At 46.7% G+C, this 24,676-nt stretch overlaps 1 protein-coding gene across 1 annotated transcript in view; it reads left to right on the plus strand.

Annotated features, from left to right (window-relative positions):
* Positions 1-17,165, plus strand: part of vstm2b (V-set and transmembrane domain containing 2B) — a gene marked incomplete at both ends in the record, with an annotated part of 32,576 nt that extends 15,411 nt beyond the window's left edge. Inside the window, one exon of the mRNA XM_084437278.1 lies at positions 17,077-17,165. Coding sequence (XP_084293404.1) covers positions 17,077-17,165 — 89 coding nt within the window. The remainder of the gene's footprint in view (positions 1-17,076) is intronic.
* Positions 17,166-24,676: the final 7,511 nt, after the last annotated feature.

Below are 24,676 nucleotides of genomic sequence, written 5' to 3' on the forward strand. Positions count from 1 at the left end.
TGCATCGGTATGGGTGACAGCATTCAATCGCTGATAGTCGACACAAAACCTTAGTCCCCTGGTCTTCTTAGGTATCATCACCACCGGTGCCGCCCATGCAGAGGAGGATGGTTCAATGATGTCTGCAGCAAACATCTCATCAATAAGCCAGTCCCTCCAGAAAAACATGGGCAAAAATCCTTGATTATGCAATGGAATATGCAGGGTTTTTATGTGATTTTATGCGTTGAAATTGCGGGGATTTTCTGAAGTTGCGGGAACTTGCGAATATTGCGAGAATATGTGAAAAATGAAAGAACCTGTCCTGTATTTTCATGCACACCCCACTCTAATGCATATAGCCTACACTACGTCTTCACATGCTTGGAATGATAAGAGAAATAACAAAACCATAGCCTATGCGAGAGCGCCTAGACCAGGTACCTTATAGACCGGCGTCATGATTGAAGGCAGCCTTAAAAGGCAGCCTTGGAACTTATAAACAACCCCCGATGTCTGGTCTCTGTGGTCGTCCAGGTCATTTGCTATTTCCAAGTTTATCAGACTTAACATTTTGCCCATGTCTATGATCTGATGTTTATTGATTTGATCTTAATATAACCGATGCAGCTGTGCTTTAGCCTACTCTTATTGGCTATTTATTTCCTTCATTCATGATGAGAATAGCAGAGGACTTTGAACTTTATTAAACATAAATTGGTGCAATTCACTAGAATGCAGGAAATTAGATGTCGGACACTCATAATCTCATGGGGGAGGACCACCAGACCCCTGCTTGATTTGTGTTCCTGACTGCTGGCAAGGTGTCCCTTATTTTTCCCCATTAAAGGTGGCAACCCTACAAACGAACAAAACTTGAAGCAGAAAAATGCGGGTATGAAATCAAGCGAGCCCCGCATATTCCACGTTTTTTGCGTGGAGTTCAGTGATTATCGCGGTGAAAATGCGCTCTTTCTAAAATTATGTGACCCTTGCATAATCTGCGCCTTTTGCCTGATTATGCAATTAATTATGCGATCGCATAATCGCGTTTTTCTGGAGGGACTGATAAGCTCCTTCATGATCTTGAGCTTTGGGGGGGAGGCACGGTAAGGCTTCTGCCTACGAGGCATGTCTTGAGTCAGGAAGAGTTTATGGGTAAGGACAGCGGTACGGCCCAGTGTAGTTGTGCACACGTCAGTATTCTCTTGTAACTGCTTCAGAAAGCATCTTTTCTCCTCATCTGGTAGTTGGACATCCTTGATGCACTGATTCAGGAGTTCATCATCACGTGTATCAGGGAGAATGAAGTCCCGAGGGGCAACGCCAGAAAGAAGGCCACCTGGGAAATTGGTCTACAATCATTAGTTGTCAGTGGGCCCCTCATAAAGGGGTACTTCACTTTGGGATCTTGCCTGAACCAGTAAGATTGCTCAAGTACATCGATCTGAAGACTTTGAAGTCTGAAAAATCTGAAGATTTTGCGGGACAGAAGGAGTATGGGTTGGGGTGACAGGTTTAGGCTGTGGCTTTGAGGCTGCTGCCTTTTTTCGCTGTTCATACTGCAGCTGGTTCTCCCGGTCCTTCTCCAGCTGTTGGCCTAGACAGACTAGTGTGTCAACCGAGGTGAGGTCATTACCCCTCAACTCACTGGCCAGCTGGGGATTTATGTTTTTTAAGAATGTGGTTAATAATCTCGTCCTCCTAAATGTCTGGCCTCCAATGTTTGCAAAGAGCCCGGTATGTATAGGCAAAGTCCCGGATACATTCCCCCTCAGCTTGCACCTGATTTCTCACCCGCTCAGCGAGCTCATCCTGATAGTCCTCGGCCAGGACAGCAGCATGAAACTTTAGCTCAAACTCCGCCCAGGTGGTGGTCTCCAGCCGAGCTACATCCCACCAGTCACATGCCGTGCCATGCAACACATTCCTGAGTGTGGCGATAATTTCCTCATTGGTGAGTGGGTTCAGAGCGAGGAAGTCATGACATTTCGCCAGGTACAGGAGTGGGTCAGGAGTGTCATCAATCTTTCCAAAGGATGGAAACTGGAGTTTCATCGGGCACTTCCCTTTGATTCGGCCCCCTAGATCTGTCTGAATCGAAGGAGTCGTTATAAGAGGAGAGATCCTGCTCTGGAACCCCTAACTGCAGGGTGGACTGCAGTTGGTGCGTTGACAACACAGGCTTATCAGCTGTGAATTGCTTGGCCATAGTATCCAGGAGCTCCTTTTGTCCTTTTTCCTGCATTTGCAAGAGTGTTTGGGTGAGAACATCCATAGCCTTAGCTGTATCCTGCTTAAGGTGTTGCTGCTCTGCAGAGATCTTATGGAAGTTGTCTACTATTGTTCGATTCATATGTTCCTGAGCTGCCTGGCCCAAGCCCAAAACAGCATGGCTACCGCTGCTGGAGGGTGCGGTGACCCCAGGGTAGGCAGTAAGGCCCATATCCTGAAGAGTGTATGATGTGCAATTAATGGGGTGTACACCCAAAGGCGTACTCCTTGGTATAGGGTCCGGCCCGTCTGGATCAATCTGATTCTCAAAACCCCTTAAATCCACAGCCACCTGATCAGAGGCCATGCTTTTTTTTCCTTGTTTTTATTTTATTTTATTATAATTTTTTTCTTTTTTGTGACTGGGTCTCGTCCTTCTCTCTTTTCTTAAAATGTTCAGTTTTTGAATTTTTAAGAGCGCTCAAGTTTTTGGTTTGCTTGGGTCTGTTATTATGTTGCTGGTCCTTTTAAAGGTGATGAGTAAATGGGCAATGTGTTCCATGTTGCATATTAGTCCCATCTGGGGTGCCATTTTTATGTAACGGTTTGACGTTTCGGTTTGCTTGGGTGCCAGGCAGGTCTTGCCTGACAATATTGTAGTGTCTTTAGTCACAGGAGGTTGTCAAACTTACAAAGGATGCATGTGTCAGAGACTAAACTCCTCTCATAAACCCTTAGGCTACATGTCTCATTTACCCAATGTGAAGACCAATAATATTCACCTTGGAATACAACACAATAGACAAATATCTCAATGAAATTGTGCAATTCACATGTATTGGAGCGCACCATGCAATACAATACAATTCAATTCAGTTTCAGTTCAGTCCTAATCCATTCCACGTTTCCCCCCCCCACACACACAGTTTGCAGCACAGTGACAAAGTGAACGTTTCATGTAGTGCCAAACAATCAAGGTTCAGTCTCAGATTAATAAGCAGTATGGGCGTGTGTGGGCGTGGAAGTGAGTTGGCATTAAATTTCTGTGCGTGTTTGTGACAGCCAGTGAAAACGTTGCGGGCTGCCACCAAACCGTCACAACCCGCAATCAGTAATTGTCCATTTAGTCCATTATACAGTATGCCTGTCTCCCCCAGAACATAGTGGACATTTTGTGCTTGGCAAGTCCCGTCTGAATGATAGATTGGTTTGGCTATGGTTTGCAAGCTAGCTAGCTACTACTATTGAGTGTACAAAAGAACACACTAACGTTGGGTAAAGCTGAGCAACGGCTAGAGTAGTAATAATAATTAAGTAATAATTGTAGAGTAGGCTGGCGTGAGGTAATAGTTCATTGTTTTTATCAGGGCAGCCACACTAATTTTGGGCAAAGTTGCAGTACCTTGCAGTTGGTGAGCAGGCAAGATAATTCTACAGTAGGCAGCTGGAACACTGAGGGCGGGGTTCTATTCGGAGCAGAATTTATATTGGCTTGGATCAATATTTTATGTTAAAAATCCAGCCCTGTCACAGTCCGAACCCTGCGGATACCCGTGCCAAATATGAATGCTGTCCGGCCAGATAGAGGCACGGATGGACAGATGGACAGGCCGAGAGCGGCTCATTTAGGTGTTAGATGTACATGGGGGAGTGTACTGTATGTTTTTTTTCACTGTTTCATTTATAATGCGAGCTGGGAAAAGCATTTCTTCAGTATACTGTCCTGTGAAATGTATCACAATCCGTTTAGCGTCGCTCCAGCCTTGTGTTCACCACTCCTGCGGAGGGGTTCGGGGGAAGGGAGAAAACCAGGCTGGAGCAATGTTCACATCCAAGCTTTGCCATGCACATAAACACAATGTATTGTGATACATTTCACAGAACAGCATACTGAGACCGGTAAGATCACACACAGAGCTTCCTGATCTTTTTTTTTTTTTTTTTCACACAGATGAGAGCAGTGGCCCCTCGACCTTCAGGATCTGGAAGGGCAGGTCTAGTGATTAAAAGCAATACATTGCGATATTCGGACCTTTACAAACATGTCTGGTGCTAATTCTCCAATTAGATTTACTAAAAGTAAGCTAAATCGTCCAAACAGTATACTCAGAAAGATAATACATTGACATTTATTACCTTTTAAAACTCGTGCCCCTGGGACGCAGCATTCAGTCGAAGTGCGCAACGTTGTGCTTCAACAACACAGTAGTAGCTAACTATTCCGGCGTCTATGGATATCATGCGTTTTTTAGCTTAATAATATCATGGCGGAGGTGAGAAAACCAAAGCGAATCATTACGGAGGAAAAGACAATCTGATAACGTCACGACAGTACGACAGTGCACTTACTCGCAGAGCCTGTGGGGGCGCAGTTCCGAGAAAACCGGAGAAAACGCTATGTATTGCTTTAAAGAACAGAGAGCTAAAAGGGGCTGACTACATAATATGTTAATTTCTGTGCTGAATGAAGCCATCTGTAATTGTGGCTGCAGAGCCCTTAACGTTGAGCACAGTCATCCCCTTCATGAAATACAAACAAATAATTTTGGATAAGTGCCCTCACGCTTCCATCAAATGTAATTGTGGCTGACCTGCTGTGTGCAGAGGACAAAAATATCACCCAAACTACCTTTATTTGATATTTTTATATACGTCTTTTTCACTCTGGCATCCCCACCTGGAAGTTGTGTACTTCATCACCCTCTCAAACCACACCAGTCAGCGGGTACAGTTTTTTACATGCATTGTTGACAATCCAGTGGTGTTTCTTTAAATGTATGATGCTTCTTCCCATTAATAGGTTAGAAATAAGGAAGTGTAGGCTGCATGTAGTTCAGAACCTGTTCCAGGAGAATGGCCATCACAGCAGGCAGGTGGGGGCCGGGGTGAGGAGGGTGTTGGAGGTGGTTCCTGGTGGGATTTTCATTACAGTACTGTACCCTACTGTGAATAAAAACAGAACTGTATGTAGACCTACATGTTGCCTGTAGGCTGTAGCCTACTGTCACGTTTAATTTCTTTGTTACTCTAATGTCGAGCGCAAAACGCAAACGAGTCTGCTGCGCGAGAGCTGCATTCCTTGGTAGCCAGAAAGCGCGTCAGCAACCTGAAGCAGAGGAGCATCGAGTCATTTTTCGTTCCCAGTTAATGGACTTCAGGAACACAGACGTGTTGTAAGCATGTAAATTAGCCTACTAGGCCTACTGTATTTGTTAAATAATAGCCTACAGCCTAGACCACGTTAGCCTACATCGGTTGTTTAGGCTGCAATAGCCTAGACACTACAACTTGTCTGTCATTTCATTTTATTTATTTATTTATTATCATTTGCTCTAATTGTTCTAATGTTGGGTTGCTTTTAGGCTATACCATTTTGTTCTGCGAATACAGTAGCCTATCGATGCAGCGTAAGCCTCTTTTGAGAATAAAGTACTGTATTTGATCAAAGCATGCACTCAAGTGGAAATTCGTTTATTTTATTCTAGGCTATACTGTAGGCCTATTATAGGCTAGGCTGTATGAGTTTAGTTGGCTATTTGATTGCCATTTTGATGCATTTTCACAAGTAATTAAGGGTATTTATCGGTGTATTATGAGTCTATATGAAACAAGTACCACTTATTGAATTTGGTGCATTTTAACATGTTTCACTCATCCGGACATTTCAGAGATACGAACGACCTTCGGTCCCGTTGGGTTCGGATAAGTGGGGTCCTACTGTACATACAAATACACAACAATTACCACAAATACAAGCGCACATAAATAAAACAAACTAGGCTACATGCCACAGCATTCAACTGAATTAAAGGTGACTTGAATTCCAAAAAGATTATCATTTTTCAAACATCAACAAAATGTTTTCAATATGGTCCTTCTTTGGTAAATGTATCAATAAACAAGCAATTGGACCACCAACATGCCATCAAATTAAAAAGGAACAGCCCTTGCTGTTTAAAGGTAGCCTACTCTAAAGGTTTAAAGGTTTTGGGCCAGAAACACAAGCCTGTCAACATTCTCAGGCTTAAGGGAGGAACGGAGACATGTAACAATGTTGTCCCCTGTACTAAAGACACTCTCAGATGGGGAACTTGTCGCTGGTATGCACAAATACTTCTTTGCTAGACTGCTAATTCTTGGGAATTGCACCTTGTGTTGCCTCCACCACGCCAGTGGATCCTCCTCACTGTCAACAGTAGGAGAGAGCAGGTAGGACTGGAGCTCAGGACAGGTATGGACAGGTCTTGCTTCTGACTGGAGTGGGACTGCACTTTATCATTTGCCTTGAAAAAGCTACCTAGGGTTTTCTTGGTCCTCTTCTGTGTCGGTGTAGGTATAGGAGGTGCACTCTGACCTTGGGATTCTTCCAGCTCTGTATTCACAGAAGCCTCCTCTGTTACTTGCCATCTCAGACATCATTCTGGTCTTGACTGCCTCAGTGTTGTCCTCACTGACATAGCTCATCTTAAACCTGGGGTCTACAGTAGAGGCCATGTCCAGCAATTCTTGCGTCGGTGGGTCATCATATTTCTCATTCAGGTAACCCAGGATCTTCGTCTTGAGGGATCTTGAGAGGTCTGTGTCGTCCTCATTCTCAACCAGGATTGTGTTGTTGAACAGATGGACGATTGGTTTCAAGCAAGAAACAGTGACATACTTCTCTCCTGAAAGTGCATCAGTGAATTCAGCGAGAGGTTTGAGGGACCTGTTGACGGCCTCGAGGACTTCTCTGTCCGACCATCTGAGGACAAGGTGTCTGGCCTTCCTGTCAGGTGAAAGGACACGAGCAATGGCACTCTGCTGCTCCAGCACTCTTTCGATCATTGCTTGCTTTGATCCCCATCTTGTTGGGCATTCTGTATTCAGCTTGTGCTGAGGTAGCTTCAGTTCCCTCTGGGCCTCAGCCAGCTCCTTTCTTCGTCTCCAGCTGTAGGAGAAGCAGCCCACCAGCTTCTTGCACACACTCACAGCACGGTCAACACACGGGGCACCTTCAGTGCATTCTCTAAAAACAAATCAGGTTAAAAAAAAAAGTTTAAGTCATGATGAATGTAAAATAAAAACCCAATGCAATCACATGATAATAATGTAGTACAATACACAATGTCACAGTTCTGTTGTATAGCCTACATTTAGCCCTACACATTAATGAGCATAACAATTTGAAGAAATAGTAATGATCACAATGGTGACACAGAATACAATGATAACAATGTAGGCCTAACATACAGATTAGATCATTTATGGCAATATTTACATACCAATTAATTATATTAATATTCATATTAAAGGCCCTACGAGGAGTTTCGGGAAGCGGAAGTGTTTTCCACCCCAAAAGACCATATTTCCCATGAGCCTCCCCGCGCGTCGTAAACCTTAGCTACCTGAGCCGGGTGTTTTGAAGACGGAACGATGGCCACCGACGAGGTAAATACATAGGTCTTACTAGTAACGTTACTTTTGACAATATATAACGGTCATATTTGCTCGCGCTGTCTCTTGTCAGCAGCGTAATCTACTGCAGTAAATCGTTTCGTCAGACAAGTTCTGGACGACCCGACCACGAAATAATAATCTAAAAATAAACTACATAGAAGAAACGACATTTGTCAAAAATGGACACATAAACAAGTGTGGGTAATGTAGATTCACCCACATTAAAATGAGACTGTTTCGTAATCAAAAATAAAGTCCTTGGGGTAGCTTTAATTAATTATATTAGATGTAGGCTAATATAACACTCACCTATAGCTAAGTGGAGCCTATGGCCAAGGCATTGGAGTCTGGTCCATGCATTGATATTGGCGGCTTTGATAAAGTTTGATCCGTTGTCTATCGTGATACAGATTTATTGCTCTTCCCGCAAGCCCCAGGCGGCGAGGGCCTCTCTCAGTCCTTGCACTATGCTCTCTCCAGTGTGGTCTTGGGAAAAGTAGTCCGTTTGGAGGCACCTGCTTTTTAGCGTAAAGTTTTCATCCACGTAATGAATGGTAAGACTGAGGTATGGCTCCATTGTTCTACTTGACCACAGGTCAGTTGTGGTGGCATAATATCACCACGACATTTCGCATAGAGTGCAGGCAACGCAACCTGAGAGAAGTGATTGCGGGAAGGGATTACATATCTCTTGTCTAGCGTGTGGACCATTTTTTTGAAACCTTCCTTGCACACCGTGTTGATGGGAGCCATGTCTTTTGCTAAATAAAACGTGATGGAGTTGGTGATTTCGCTTTGTCTGCACGAACCTGCAGCATATGGGCTTGGTAAATTGCATCCTTAATTGTTGCCTGTATCTGCGTCGCGGGGCTTGTGGCGTAGGGATTTTCTGCTTGCTTCTTAGACTTCACCTCGTCACATTGCCTTTTGTAATTGTGCCTCAGGTGATTGAATAAATTGGTTGTGTTACCTCGAGGTGCTGCAACTTTAGCTCTGCACTTTCATTTTTCACTACTCACTGCTGCGAGTACTCTTGTGACACTTGTCTACTGCTATCTGTCTTCACTACTCACTGCTGCGAGTACTCTTGTGACACTTGTCTACTGCTATCTGTCTTCTCAGTGAAATTGCTGCGCACAGCGCACTCAGCAGGAACGCATGTGATTGGTCAGACAGACATAAGCGCCTGTGATTCGCCCGTGTAGAGAGAGAATTAAACACTTGGTTCCCTCCTCTACTGGTGTTCAGGGCCTCAAAGTTGAGCATCAGGATGCACTTGTAATACTTCCTGGGGTCAAACAAGGCAGGAAGAAGCATGTTACCAAAATGCCTCACTAGCAAACTGATACCACATACCTGGAATACTCTAACTCTGATTTAAAGGCATGGAAGTGGACAACACATTCTTGAGACGGTTCCTAAAACTGGAGGGGGGAAAAAAACTGAAACATTCTCTTCCCCTTCCCTCTCCTCATCACTCACTTCTGCATGGGGCTGATCTCCACCCTGACAAGGAGCTCGGTCTTGGAGGGCCTGTGTTGTAAGACATCAGCCTTCTGAGCATGTGTGGACCAAGCATGTCGTGGAGCCTCCTGAACTGGTCCTCTTTGGCGATGTCCGCAAACTCCTCCACGAAGCCTGGGGTGTAACATTAACCCAATATCAATATTCCCATTTGTTTATCCAGTCTATGCAAATGTATTTGTGTGTGTTTGTACTTACGTGTGCCTATATTGATGACCAGGTGTTTCTCCACCTCAGGGCTGGCCAGACAGAACCATCAGGGACCATTGGGCTGAGCTGAGGAGAGAGCGACATGTTAGAGTGTATGTGTGAATGTGTATATGGTGCTCTTCTGTTAATATTCATGAGGGCATTTAGCTGAACAACAAGACAGCTCACGCTTTGGGCTGTTTGCTACCAAACATAGGCTACGTCATCCTAGTCCAGCTTTGCTCGCTCCAACTCTCTCCTCAACCAACGTGCTTGTGTCGCGTTTACAAAGGAAAAATAATATATTCTTGCTAAATAGCTGCGCGCACGTGTGTGTGTGTGTGTGCTTGTGTGGCAGCCCCAGCACAGGAGCAGAGGAGAGAAAGAGGTGAAAATGCATATATTATTTTTCCTTTGTAAACAGGACACAATAGTCCAGTCATGACAGGATCTCACACAAATTGCAGCAACAGAAACTCTTTGAACTGTTCTAGTCTCATAAATATGTAATTTACAACATATCAAAAGTCAGGTGGTGGAAAGTACTGAAAAATACTCAAATCAGTGGCGCCACAATTTCCCATGGACGTATGCACGTCTTTTCATCATTTCACCTTCTATATATTCCTCAAAAAATAAGTTTTAAATAGCAGACATTTCGATTTTTTATTTACCTTTTGTACATTTAAATAAATTGTAGTTTTTGTATTACTAACCCAAGTCGATGGCGTCCTCAATGGCCTGATTCTGTCTTATGCACTTGGTGTGTGTCTGCAGCAGAGAAGGCGTGCAATGCTGATGTGATCCTCAGAATAAAGGAAATACTCAAAAGCAAAACTGAATCTCTGAAATCCTGTAGCAGGACTGCTGGCCTTTGGTTGCATGGATATGGTTGGCATTCTTCACAAGTTTCTGAGAACTGAACGTATCGGGAATTGGGCATTGCACCTTGAGGCAATATCAGAAATCCTTTCATGGCAGCATCTGGGCACAATCTATACAGGAAATCAGCTTGGATATATCTGCAGCGGATGTGCAAGCTCCAGGTGGGACATCCACATGTCTACCGGAGAATTGAAGAGGGCTTCCATGTGGTAAGACGGAGTGATCGTCTATGGGCCGGCCTGTCTGTAGATCTTATCATCGAGCAGGTGCTGATGAGAAGCATGAAAACCAGCAGTGGCCTCACGAGGGGACGAGGGATGACAGAGCTGCAACGGTTGCCATGGCTGCTCTCCATGCCAACTTGCGCTGAAGTCAATGCTAGAGCTGATAGGGGTGAACCGCACCACTGGTGAGCAGAACAAGGACATGACAGATGCAAGACAAGCATGTGACATGATGGACACAATCACCGTTCTGAACCGTATCCAAGAAAGAGACCCCTTCAGCTCAGATCCAAGCTTGTGCAATGTCTCGACTGGGGCCCATGCGCACCCTTCTGTGAATGTTGATAAGGCAAAGGCCATCGGAAACACTATCTTGGCCAGCATAGATGGACAGACTTCTGTTGGGTACACATTCAAGAAGAGGGACCAGACAATCACCGTGACTACCACATCTTCATTGAAGATTGATGGAGATGCAGTGCAGGTGGATCCTCAACTACTTTCCCAGTGACTCACAACTGCTGCAAAAGCTTCACCAGACCTGGCATCAGTGTTCAAGTATGAGCTGTGTAGTCATCCTCCAGCGCTGTTTGACACCTCCCTGTGTCGTGGAAATTAGTAGTGTTTAGAGGTTTGTTAGGCCGTGAGGTCAAGTTGGCTCATCTGGGGAGAGCAACTGGAGAGAACAGCGAGCTCTGGAACAAACAGTTGAGTTCCCAGATGAGCCAACTGACCTTTCCCTCTAAACACTTACTAATTTCCATGACACCTGCTGCTTCATCAGCCACAGAAGCCAGTGCCAGCAGACGCCATCTGGGCGCTCCACACACCTGACCTTCCAGGAGTCAAAGACCATATTCAGTATGTGCTGGATAGTGGAGCACTTGTTCAGCACATCCCGTGGACACGTGGATCCACATATAAGGACATCTGCAAGCTGTACAGCGAGTGTGTCACAAGCAGGTATGGGTAGGCAGGTATGGGTAGGCAGCTGTGACATGACACACCACAGGCGAGCAGGTGGGAGTACTGGAGCCACCGTAACCATGGATGAGGACATGCCGCTGAATAAAGACAACTTCCTTGCAAACAACACAAACAAGCAGCAGTTCACCTACAGATGAAGAACTGTCAAATACCATGCTCCAGGTGATGCTGATCTCCTTATAGCGCAAAAAGCAGTGGAGTCTGCCACCACAACAAACACTGTGCTCATTGGTGATGATACAGATCTGCTCGTCCTCCTCATCTACAGTACCATGCCAAACTCAAGTCACATGACCTCTTCTTCAAACCTGAGCCCAAGAAGTGCATGAAGAAGCCACGCATCTGGAACATCAAGGCCGTCGAGCAGCAGCTGGATCCCAGTGTGTGCACTCACATCCTCTTCATCCATGCAATAGCCGGGTATGACACTACCTCCCGCCTTCATGGCATTGGGAAAGCAGCTCCCCTCAAGAAATTATCAACCAGCGGTGACTTCTGTGAGCAAGCTACAGTGTTTGACAAACAGTCAGCTTCCACAGCAGATTCCACAGCAATGGGAAGCCTGGGGAGGGATTCGACTCACTATGACACAAGCACTTTTGTGAGAAGTTGGCTACTAGCACTTCTTATTTACAGCCACAGTCTGCCACCCACGTCAGCAGCAGCGAAGTACCAAAGTCTTCGTGTGTACTACCATGTGTGGCAGTGGAAGAGAACCATAGATGAACTCCTGCCACAAGAATGGGGATGAAAGAGACTGATGGGGGGCTTGTCCCTGTTCAAACAGACTGACCACCAGCTCCACAGGAACTCCTACGGGTCATCAGATGCACCTGACAGACAGACTGCAGCAGCCTGAGGTGCACATGCAAGAAGCATGACCTTGAGCGCTCTGTTGCATGTAGCAACTGCAAAGGATCAGGGTGTGAAAATTCATGTCAGGCTGCATGTGATGATGATGAAGATGATGATGAGCCAGACAACTCCCACTGATGATCACCAGCAATGTGTAAGATTCACATACAAGTTAGTTCATGTTCATCAGTGCCAAAACTACCAGAAAGCTGAAACTTATAAGTGAACATAAAAGCACTAGAAATTACCGTGATTATCCTGTTGCTATACATATTAATGATGCAAAACATGATATTTCAACCAGGTAGACCTACATAAGTTAATGGGTATGTATCTTTATGTATCTATTGTGCCATATATGTATATATTATGTTATAATCCTGTCTCTGTCTCTTTTATTTCTAGGGACAGAATCTAAGAGACAGTTTTTCAAGTTTCTACGAGCTGTATTGCAGCTGATACATTGTTCCATTAAAATATTTGTCTGCAAGTAAAGAAGACTGCTGGATATTTTGTTTTATTGTTTTTTGTTATTGTTATTTTCTGCAATTTGTGTGATGTTCACCCCTTTTTTCTCATATTGTAAAACACCTGGACTACAAGAACGTTGGTGGGGTGAGAGTTGGAGTGACAGACCCACAGAGAGGGTTTTGTGGGAGAAAACAGAAGTACTGTATGAAATTCACTTCTGTTCAGTTGCGCTTTCGCGACTCACTCAGTGTAACTTTATGACGACGTTGGTATCAGTTCGGAGTATTGTGACAAAAACAAAGTACAGTACATTTAGTCTGCATAACAATTGCATTATGGTGGTGAATAAAAGTGGTTATAGCAGATTCCCAGTGCCACAGCTCCACAACACAGGTGGGTGGTAGTCCTGAAGTGTCCCCCAGTGAAAATATCAATCTACAGTGACAAGTAGCCAACCCGTAGCTAAGTAACAAACTACTACGCTAGCTATACCATAGGAATGATCCCTAACCATGTCAGCTGGGCAAGTTGACTTTGCTAGCTACCTACCTAACCTAGTGGCTTCCACTACACGCCAAATGAAAAATATATATTATGCATTTGGCGCTTGGCGGGTGTTCATTTCGAACTCTGGTCCCTACCAATGTTGAGACCAAACCTACGCCCTTGACGCAAATTCGAGGATATGGTCTGCTAAGGCCTGTGCAAGACAAATTAAGGCCAATTTTTTGTCGCTGACAAAGTGTCCAGCGTTGGGCCTGATTTTGAACGTTGGGAACGACGAAAGGCCGTGTAGTGCGACCATGCCTACAACATACCTTGACATTGACCAATAGGATGACAGTGTTCTTTACATCCGTTAACTCAAGTTCTCCTTGAAGGATAGAAAGCCCATACTGTCCTCTTCGTGACACCCAGGATCCACAATCGTCCACAATCGTTTTTCCTTTATTTTATTTTTCTTCTTTGACTCTGAGAAACACAGCTTGTGCCGAATTCCGACTCTCTGTCAGAATCCCACTCCCCTTTGCGTTTAGTTCGATCAGCGCTCTTCTAACAAAACAAGTGTATAGTTTCTACTCTGCAAAGACCAGTACATCACAAGAGGAGCAACTTGTCACAAAAAGCGAGGCTATTTTAGGTAGGGAGGAGAGCTAGATGGAGAGGGAGGAAGAGGAGAGGGAGGATGGGAGCTAGGTGGAGAGGGAGGAAGAGGAGAGGGAGGATGGGAGCTAGATGGAGAGGGAGGAAGAGGAGAGGGAGGATGGGAGCTAGGTGGAGAGGAGGATGAGAGGGAGGAGGAGGGATGGCATGTCACTGGAGAGACAGAATGATGGACAGGGGCTGTCAGTACTGGCTGTCTCCTGGTCCCTTCAAACAAATGTTGGTAATTTATGATAGTACAAAACTTCACAGGAGACTCAAGTCGTTCAGCCTTTACGGGTATTTATTACATAACACACTCAATACAGCTTCAATAGTTTCTGATACAGCCCCCCCAGCCCAACTGGGCTCATCATCTTTTATATGCAGATCCTCAAACTCAGTGTGTGCGTCACATATGGCTACTGGTTTGGAACTTACGTAAGTAGATATGAATCTTGTTATTCAGAGATATTGTGAAATGGGACATTCCAGTCTAGAATGCTCTGACTTGCACAACTCACTAGGGATCTTAACTGAGCTTGCTGCTCTCTTTCCTGTTGTTCTCCTCAGCCTATCCAACTGGACCTTACGGCCTTACAGTTCTCTAAACACTGGCACTACCACTTTCCACAACACAAACACAGCCTGAGAGCAGACTGAGACCTGCTGGCCTGTGTGCTTCTGTCCTCTGCCTCTGCGCAATGGACATCTTCTCATTGAATAGAGAGAGAGGGGGAGAGAGAGAGAGGGAGGGAGAGGGAGCGAATGAGAGAGTGATTAGAGGGAGGGAGAGGGAGAATAAGAGAGTGATTAGAGGGAGGGAGAGGGAGAGAATGAGAGAGTGATTAGAGGGAGGGAGAGGGAGAGAGATAAAGAAGTGTCCCCCATGTCACTCCACTGGTCACCTACAGCCAATCCCCTGGGGACAGAGACGCTGAGAGGGAGGGGGAGTAAAGGGCAGGCAGCAAAAGGGGGGAGGGAGGGAGAGTAAAGGATAGAGAGAGGGGGAGTAAAGGATGGAGAGTGGGGGAGTAAAGGATGGAGAGTGGGGGAGTAAAGGATGGAGAGAGGGGAAGTAAAGGATGGAGAGAAGGGGAGTAAAGGATGGAGAGAGGGGGAGTAAAGGATGGAGAGAGGGGAGTAAAGGATGGAGAGTGGGGGAGTAAAGGATGGAGAGAGGGGGAGTAAAGGATGGAGAGAGGGGGAGTAAAGGATGGAGAGTGGGGGAGTAAAGGATGGAGAGAGGGGGAGTAAAGGATGGATAGAGGGGGAGTAAAGGATGGAGAGCGAGAGGGGGGAGGGAGGGAGGGAGAGTAAAGGATGGAGAGTGAGAGAGGGGAGGGAGGGAGGGAGGGGGGGAGTAAAGGATGGAGAGCGAGAGGGGGGAGGGAGGGAGGGAGAGTAAAGGATGGAGAGTGAGAGGGGGGAGGGAGGGAGGGAGAGTAAAGGATGGATAGTGAGAGGGGGGAGGGAGGGAGGGAGGGAGTGTGAGAGGGGGGAGGGAGGAAGGGAGGGAGGGGAGGGGGAGTAAAGGATGGAGAGTGAGAGGGGGGAGGGAGGGAGGGAGGGAGGGAGGGAGGGAGGGAGAGTAAAGGATGGAGAGTGAGAGGGGGGAGGGAGGGAGGGAGAGTAAAGGATGGAGAGTGAGAGGGGGGAGGGAGGTAGGGAGAGTAAAGGGCAGAGCCAGTGAGAGGGGGGAGGGAGGAAGGGAGGGAGGGAAGGAGGGAGAGTAAAGGGCAGAGGCAGTGAGAGGGGGAGGGAGGGAGGGAGGGAGGGAGAGTAAAGGGCAGAGGCAGTGAGAGGGGGAGGGAGGGAGGGAGGGAGAGTAAAGGATGGAGAGTGAGAGAGGGGAGGGAGGGAGGGAGGGAGAGTAAAGGGCAGAGGCAGTGAGAGGGGGGAGGGAGGGAGGGAGGGAGGGAGGGAGGGAGGGAGGGAGAGTAAAGGGCAGAGGCAGTGAGAGGAGCCCAGCAGCTCTCTCTTGTTCTCAGTGTAGCGTGTTACCAGGACAGCTGGCCAAGTCCCAAGCCTGTGCTGTAAGGCCATGTCTGTGTGTGCGTGACTGAGCATGTGGGTGTGGTGTGTGTGTGTGTGTGTGTGTGTGGGCCTGATCGCGTGTTGCCGGGTGTTTGTCATGCTGTCTTGGCCTGATCCAGCACTCCATGCCTCCTGGTGCATGCTGGGAGGGATGGGTCAGCAGTCCAACCTGATGTCACGCAGCTCCTGTGCTTTTCACCTTTACATTACCTTTACATTACCCCAACAACAACACTTACATTACCCCAACAACAACACTTACATTACCCCAACAACAACACTTACATTACCCCAACAACAACACTTATATTACCCCAACAGTACAGTAATATTAACCCTAACCCTACCCCAACAACAACCGTTTCAAGGAGATGTACTGTATGTATATTAGCACATTATTATAATGTTAGATGTGTACATATTTTGCGATGAGCTGAGAATATAACATCAAAAAACAAAAGTCCACCTGGAAATTGTAGATGATGGTTGTGTGTTTGTGTGTGTGTGTGTGTGTGTGTGTGTCTGAGTGTGTGTGTGTGTACCTTGTGTTTGGTGGGTGTGTCAGGATTTGTTAACCCGAGTGTTAAGTCGCGCCCAGGTCACCATGGTAACAGCCCAGGTCTGCTCCTCACCATGGATTCTGAATCTTTTGATTCTCAACCTACAGTCGTCTCTCTCTTAGTTGGACGCACTAGTGGACCGTTTTTTTGTCTGTAATTGCTTCCATTAAGTAGGCTTTTTGCTGTTTTGCATTCTCTATATTGTACTTTGCACGTTTAATATGTATTTGTATTTTATTTATTTTGTATTCATTTACTTATATTTTTGTAGCTTTATATTATTGTACATGTTTGTGTAAGCAGGCTCCCTTATTTTCTAAATGGGACTTTTTCTCAATAGGAAAAAAGCCTACATCTAGCAACTCTCTCAACCTAGCCTGTAATAAAACACCTCCCCATTCTATGGGTCTGACCTTTCAGTCCCTAGTCACCACACAGCAGGTCCCTCACACTCTGAGACCACAGAAGGCAGACTATGTCACCTCAGCCTATACAAAGACACAGGAAATCATGGAATCATACACTGTTTTTAACACGCCCATCTCTGTTTCTTGTTGTTTTTGTTTACCTAGGTTCTGGAGCTATGACAACCATCGACCCGCTCCTCTTCATCACTCTCCTCATCCTGCATAAGCTCCTCCCCTTCCTGTTTGCCCAATAAGAGACCTCAACCAAACGACGACCCGCAACGTTTTCACTTTATGTACCAAACGAATAAGCAAACAAAGTGAAAATAGTATATATAAATAGATGTAAAGCGGTAAGGCACATTACTGAGGGGTACAGAGCAACCAGAGTAGGATATGGACTGACTAACGAGAAGAGAAGGAGAACAGACTAAATTAAAGGGGTGAGATGTAGTGGAGGGCTCCTCTAACGTGGACTGAGGAAGGAGCCAGTTGTGAGTTGTACATGTTTGTGGCCGGTATGGAAAGCATGAGCTACTGGAGGTTCCTGTCTGTCATACCAAGCCTCACACTACTGTTCTACAAACAAACACAACCAACATCCACATTGATTAAAGCTGCATCCAGTCTTCAAATTGCATCTGTCTGGCCCTTATTTATTTTCTAGTTTCTATCATCATTATATTATTTCAAATTATTTCCATCAAACAATTACTTATTATTTTATTTCCCCAGTATTTTTGTCATAGCTGGTTTGCAGATGGTTGATTTGTTATCAGATGTATCTCATTATTTGGTGGTTTGTTTGCATGCGGTATTGAGTAGTCAACCATCCTTTGACTTCACAGTGGACAAGCGTTACTCTGTCCTCTAGCTCCTCTCATCCAGGCTGTGTGGGTCCGTGTTCTGGTCTTCTTTTCAAACCCGCACTCTTTTGTTACTCCTTAAAGCATTGATTCATGATGAATACAAATATGACCTGATATATTTTGATTAAATGAGGCACACATTACCATAGTTGTTGTTAGTCACTTTCAATGATGTTTATTTTTTATCAAAGATATGGTGATCAAGGTAAGACATTCATTTATATGAAAAAAACAAACCTTATTGGTATGTTGCCAACACCAGTTGAAATAAAGGTTGTTGTTTTTTGTAATAAATATGATTCCCGATGGTGTGATATTTTGACTCACCTCCTCTGTCTCACTCTCATACAAACACACACACCACTGGTTCAGCTCTGGGCCGATCATATAAATATTCATTTGAAATAGAAGTGAGTGGAGAAGAATGTAGGTCATCATTCGCCAGTGTGTTCTCCCAACCATAATGTTTCTTGAAGAGTGTGTGTGTGTGCGTGCATGCGTATGTGTGTGGCTGCACGTAGCTCAGGAGGTAGAGCAGCCGGCTGGGAATCGCAAGGTCCCCGGTTCGATCCCAGATTCCGGAGAGTGCCGAAGTGTCCTTGAGCAAGACACAGACACTGTGGCACGGTGGCACAGTATCTAGTACTGTCGCTGACAGCAAGAAGTTCTCTGGGCCTTTCTGTGTGGAGTTTGCATGTTTTACGGTGTTCGCAAGGGTTTCCCCCATTAAGAACCCAATATGAAAAACCTGCAGAAGAACAGATTGCTGTCCTTCCCTGGCGCAGGCACACATGAGCACTTGGCTGGTCACTGTCCCCTGCACACTGTCTGCTCCCGGCTGCCCTTGGGGGAAGGATGACAGCATGGGTTACAGCTCGGTATTGCCGCCTATACTCTGTGTGTGTGTACTCACTGTGTGACAAATAAAGATGTGTGTTTGTTTTGAATGTCATGTGGGTCTGTTTTAGTACATCAAGAAAGAGAAGCTACACTAATGCACTCAAAAGGGGCATCATAGAACGTCCAACCCCCCCCCCCCCCCCCCCAACCACTACACTCTGCTACCTCAGACCATCCAGCTTTTCTTCAGCAGTCGTGTTCAAGCCCACTGAGGTGGGGGCAGCATGGCGTCAGATCACTATCATCTGAGCAGCTGTGAGCAGAGCAAAGCAGAGCAGAGTAGAGCTGAGCTGAGCAGAGCAGAGCAGAGCAGAGCAGAGCAGAGCAGAGCAGAAGAGAGCAGAGCAGAGCAGAGCAGAGCAGAGTAGAGCTGAGCTGAGCTGAGCTGAGCTGAGCAGAGCAGAGCAGAGCTGAGGAGAGCAGAGCTGAGCAGAGCAGAGCAGAGCAGAGCAGAGCAGAGCAGAGGAGAGGAGAGCAGAGCAGAGCTGAGGAGAGCAGAGCTGAGCAGAGCAGAGCAGAGCAGAGCTGAGGAGAGCAGAGCTGAGGAGAGCAGAGCTGAGGAGAGCAGAGCAGAGCAGAGCAGAGCTGAGGAGAGCAGAGCTGAGCAGAGGAGAGCAGAGCAGAGCAGAGCTGAGGAGAGCAGAGCAGAGCTGAGAGGAGAGGAGAGGAGAGGAGAGGAGAGGAGAGGAGAGGAGAGGAGAGGAGAGGAGAGGAGAGGAGAGGAGAGGAGAGGAGAGGAGAGGAGAGGAGAGGAGAGGAGAGGAGAGCAGAGCAGAGCTGAGCAGAGCAGAGCAGAGCAGAGCAGACAGGAACTACCTCCTGGGTGAGGCGTGCTAGCGTCTTCCCAGCAGGCTCGGCAAAACACAGCAGAGGAATGGACAGTCTCTCCTGTAAGACAGGCTAACAAACCACTAGCATGATGGATGAGAGGAAAGTAGGGCTGCATAATTAATCGTGAATTAATCGAAATCGCGATTATGACCTCTGCGATTAACTAATCGCAAAAGGCCGCAATTAATGTGATTAATAATTTTGCTTTGAATTGAGTGTTCTAGGACTACACGGACGAATCACAGGCGCTTATGCGCTCCTGGAGGAATCACAGGCGCGTATGCGCTCCCGCTGAGTGCGCTGTGCGCAGCAATTTCACTGAGAAGACAGATAGCAGTAGGTCAAGACAAGTGTCACAAGAGTACCAGCAGCCGTGAGTAGTGAGAAAATGAGCGAAAACAAGGTCAGTGAGTTAGTAGCAAGAAAGGGATCAACGTCTGTGATTTGGGAGCATTTTGGTTATGAAAAAGATGATGTCGCTCAAGCCCAGCAGGTCATATGCAAACTGTGCAGAGCTAAAACTATTACTTTGAAATATTAATCACAATTATTAATCGCAATTACCATTTTGAAGCAAATAATCACAATTATTATCTTTTGTCATAATCCTGCAGCCCTAGAGGAAAGGACTGTCGTGCTGTTCCACTGCTGTTCGTTTTGTTGTGAGAAAGCGATAATAGTTCACCTCAAAATGCTTACTTTCACTCCATTATATGAATGTATCCTCCTGTTGCAGAGGTACAGTAGAAGCAAAAGCAGCTATAATCTTCTAAACTTCAAAAACATCCCCAGGATGATCAAATCAAATCAGAAACATGCTTCCTCCAGCAGCCTGGGGCCTCATTTATCAAAGAGCGTGTAAATTCTGGTGTAAAAGAGGGCGTACGACGAAAACGCGGAAAATGCGAAATGTAGCGTACGACGAGAATATTTACACGCTTTTCGGATCTATCAAAAATGTCGTACGCTCCGAAATCCGAGACTGGCGGAGAAGAGAGCGTACGCGCACGCGCCCCGTGTTCCGCCCTCTCCATGCCCAAATTCAACCATATATGGTCAAAACTATGACAGGGCACAACGTGGATACCCCGGAAGGAACCGACATAATATAGCGTGGAGCATTAGGACAGACAAAGACGTTTATGGAAAAACGCGTAAAGAAGAGAAACTTTTCGGAGACGGAGGTGCATGTGCCTGTTGGTGAGGTCCACGCGAGGAAAGAAAATCATCTTCGGAAGGTAAGCTATTTGTACGAGCCTACATTTCTCTGATCGCTCCTACAGTTTAGGTAGCCTACTGTACGTTTCGTGCATCCTGTATGTGGCGTAGGCTACACGGACATGCTGTATTATGTGGCTGTGAGGAAAGCAAACATTCCACACATTCTGTGGTAGGCTATGATTGATTCAGGACCAAAAACAGGGAACGATAACACAGATGACCACTTCATAATGTTAGACCCCATTATTAAGACTCTCATCTAAATCACCCGGTAAATCACACTTAAGCATTTATTTGGCTGCCAACAGAAAAACATATCAATTGAATATGGCTACACAATAAAATGTTTAATGCATAATCAAGTTAACAGACAAACTCAAAGAAAATGACTGAAATTGTTTCTCCAGACTCTGACGTGGGGTGGGACTCAGAGGAGGGGGAGTCTGCAGTGGTCCTTGACCTGACGGTCGTGCCCCCGCCGGTTGCAGCCTCTACATCCAGTGCCACGACCTCCAGTGCCTCCACCTCCAGCGCACCGGCCTCCACCTCCAGTGCCATCTCCAGCGCCTCCGTCTCCACCGCCCACGCCTCCACCTCCGGCTGCCAGCGTCCCTGCCTCAAGGGTCCCTGAGGGCTGGGCTTCCTATCAGACGCTGTGCTGGAGGCTCATGACCCTAGAGGCCCAGAGGGAAATGGCAGAAGGGATTGGGGCAGTTGTGGGGCAGTTGTTCAGCAGTTGGTGGAGGTCACCACACTACACCACCAGAGCCAACAGGACATCCTCACTGCACTTCATTCCCTCACACATGCTGTCACGGACCTCACACTGTCACTCACTACCACACTCACGGACCTCACACAGTCACCCACCAACAGACAATAAAATGGTAGAAATGTGAACCTTACTTGTTTGTGTCTTCATAGCTGGCGCATGACCTCAGTGTGGGCCCTTTGGCCCCGCTGGTAAACCTCATGACGGGGAGGGGGCTGAGGGCTTGGGTCCTCATTTTGTGGTGGGGTCTTGACTGGTTCTCATTCTTATCAGCTTTGAATATACATCTTGGCAAACATAACAAAATGATGTACAAGGAGGGGACAGATACCTAGTGAAAGTACTATTGGTTGCTAGTAAAAAGACAATAATGAGGGCTTGGTATAAGGTGGAACCCCCAACCAAGGAGCAGTGGTGGGTGTTGTGGAGGAGATTTATGAGATTTATTTATGCATTGAGGATGCAGGAAGGAAAGTTTGAAGGGAGATGGGAAAAATTGATGGATTATAGAAGGAAGTGTGATGATACCACTAATATTAAAATTGTCATATTTGAGTAAGAAAAAAAAGCTGCATGGATGGAAGTACCCATAAGCTGTTATTGTAAGTTTTTATGTTTTATTGTATTGTCGTTGTATGGATGGAAAATGCTAATAAAGATTAAAGTAAATAAGACAAAGAATATGTATCTTGGCTATGCACACACCAACAAGCCAGCCGTCACGCGCAGCGCCTGCCTCCAGTCTAGCCCCTACCCTGCTGTGCGCCAGGATGAATGAGTCATGCGTGGAGCCAGGCCACCGTGCCACTACACTTGTGATGAGCATGTCACATATGATTTGGGTATTTATAGTGTGCACATTTTAGCGATTCACATAGACGTATTCATTCACTGATGGTGCCCTTATGTGGGTGCAGTCGCCATCGCCGTCACCTCTTTGGAGTTCTATCTCGGCCAGTAGGCCGAGTAGCGCCGGATTCATTTAGGCTCGCATTACGCACAGGAGGACTGTCATTTGTATGCTTACCAAACAGCAAACAGGTCCACATGATCACATATTACTGACAATCTAATTGGTCAATTATTGCCGTTTGATGGAGTGCCTGCATTAGGTGTGTGACATATAGCGCGGAAAGGTTTGGGACAGCGCATAGGTTCAGTTTGGGGAACAAATCCATATCGGACCATGAATGAGCCGGTTAGAGGACACGTCTAATCTTGCATTGCGATATATGTTTGTGCTGAATTGGGCTATTAGCCTACATGATTGTGCGTTCATGAACTGTCGCTCTTATTCTCTCCGTCAAACATAGTAATTCACCGACGCACCACCTGCGTCGCCAGTTCCCCCTGTGTTCAAAAAGGGCGTAGAACACCGTGTAAATCGGTAGGACAAGTTGAGAGGTGTCCTACAAAAGCGCGGAGAAAGGCGACTAAATTTTCGCCCTTTCGGCTTGATAAATCGCAATATGGGGGGGGCAAATGGCGTACGCCTGAAATCGCGGAAAAGACCGTGTAAAAGAAGGCGTACCTCAATGATAAATGAGGCCCCTGGCCTTTGGGCAAAATTTACCATTATTGACAGAGAGTGTAACTGTAACCCAATCCTGTCACCATCCAGACATCTTGGAGAACAACTATATTAATACTGTTCCTCTAAGCGGTGACCTTCCATGGAATAAATGTTGGAGGACATCTTGCTGTGGAGATGGAAGCAAAATGGAGGATCTTCTAACCCCTAAAAACATTTGTTTAATCCGTCATCACAGCTAGTGAGTGGAATGCTCACCTGCTGAAGTGGGTAACAGTGGGCGGTCGTCTGAATTATTATGAGCCATCCATTATTAAAACAACAGCAACATTAGCATGCTCTGTCTATGAGAGCACAACTGCCTCCCCGTCTTTAAGGGCCTGGTTTTCCCATCACAGTAATGAGTGTTTGACAAGGACATTTATATGTGTTACACAACAGCCAGCGAGGCCCTGAGTGCACTCTCCTTCTTCCTGTAAATCACCAGCTGTAAACCACACACACCCCTGCCTCCTCTCCATCTCTCCCTCTCTCACTCCCTTCCATACTGACTCTGAACCATCAGTCTAACGAATAGCAGAGGTGGACAGCCCCCCCTCCCCCGCAGGGCTGATGCATATTAGGCACATTCAACACATCTCCTCTGCATATTACATTAGTGCGACCCAGGGTCCCAGTCAACAAAGACACACCACGCCATGATTATTCCTAGTCAGCCACTGATTAATGCTCCTCCACACTCCTCCCTCCCTTCAGTCCTATCTTTCCCTACCCTCTATCTTTCTCTCCCTCCCCCCTCCCTCCCTCCACCCCTCAGAGTCCTCCTATCTTTCTCTCCCTCCCCCCTCCCTCCCTCCACCCCTCAAAGTCCTCCTATCTTTCTCTCCCTCACTCCTTCCCTCCATGCTGACACGTCTGGCCCTGCTCTCTCTCTCTTCAGTCCCCCTCTAGTCCCCCTCACTCCTGTGCCCTAGTCCCCTTCTAGTCCCTCTAGTCCCCCTCTAGTCCCCCTCTAGTCCCTCTCTAGCCCCCCTCTAGTCCTCCTCTAGTCCCCCTCTAGCCCCTCTCTAGTCCTCCTCTAGTCCCCCTCTAGCCCCTCTCTAGTCCCCCTCTAGCCCCTCTCTAGTCCCCCTCTAGCCCCCCTCTAGTCCCCCTATAGTCCCTCTCTATCCCCATCTGTCTCTCTATAGTCCCTCTATAGTCCCGCTCTAGTTCCCCTCTATCTCCCTCTAGTCCTCATCTAGTCCCCCTCTAGCCTGCCTTCTAGTACCCATCTACCCCTCTCTAATCCCCCTCTATCCCTCTCTAGTCCCCCTCCATTCCCCTCCCTCCTGCACCCTAGTCCCTCTCTAATCCCCCTCACTCCTGCACCCTAGTCCCTCTCTAATCCCCCTCACTCCTGCACCCTAGTCCCTCTCTAATCCCCCTCACTCCTGCACCCTAGTCCCTCTCTAATCCCCCTCACTCCTGCACCCTAGTCCCTCTCTAATCCCCCTCACTCCTGCACCCTAGTCCCCCTCTAATCCCCCTCACTCCTGCACCCTAGTCCCCCTCTAATCCCCCTCACTCCAGCACCCTAGTCCCTCTCTAATCCCCCTCACTCCTGCACCCTAGTCCCCCTCTAATCCCCCTCACTCCTGC

Source organism: Borostomias antarcticus (assembly GCF_949987555.1).
Source record: "Borostomias antarcticus genome assembly, chromosome: 4".
NCBI lineage: Eukaryota > Metazoa > Chordata > Actinopteri > Stomiiformes > Stomiidae > Borostomias > Borostomias antarcticus.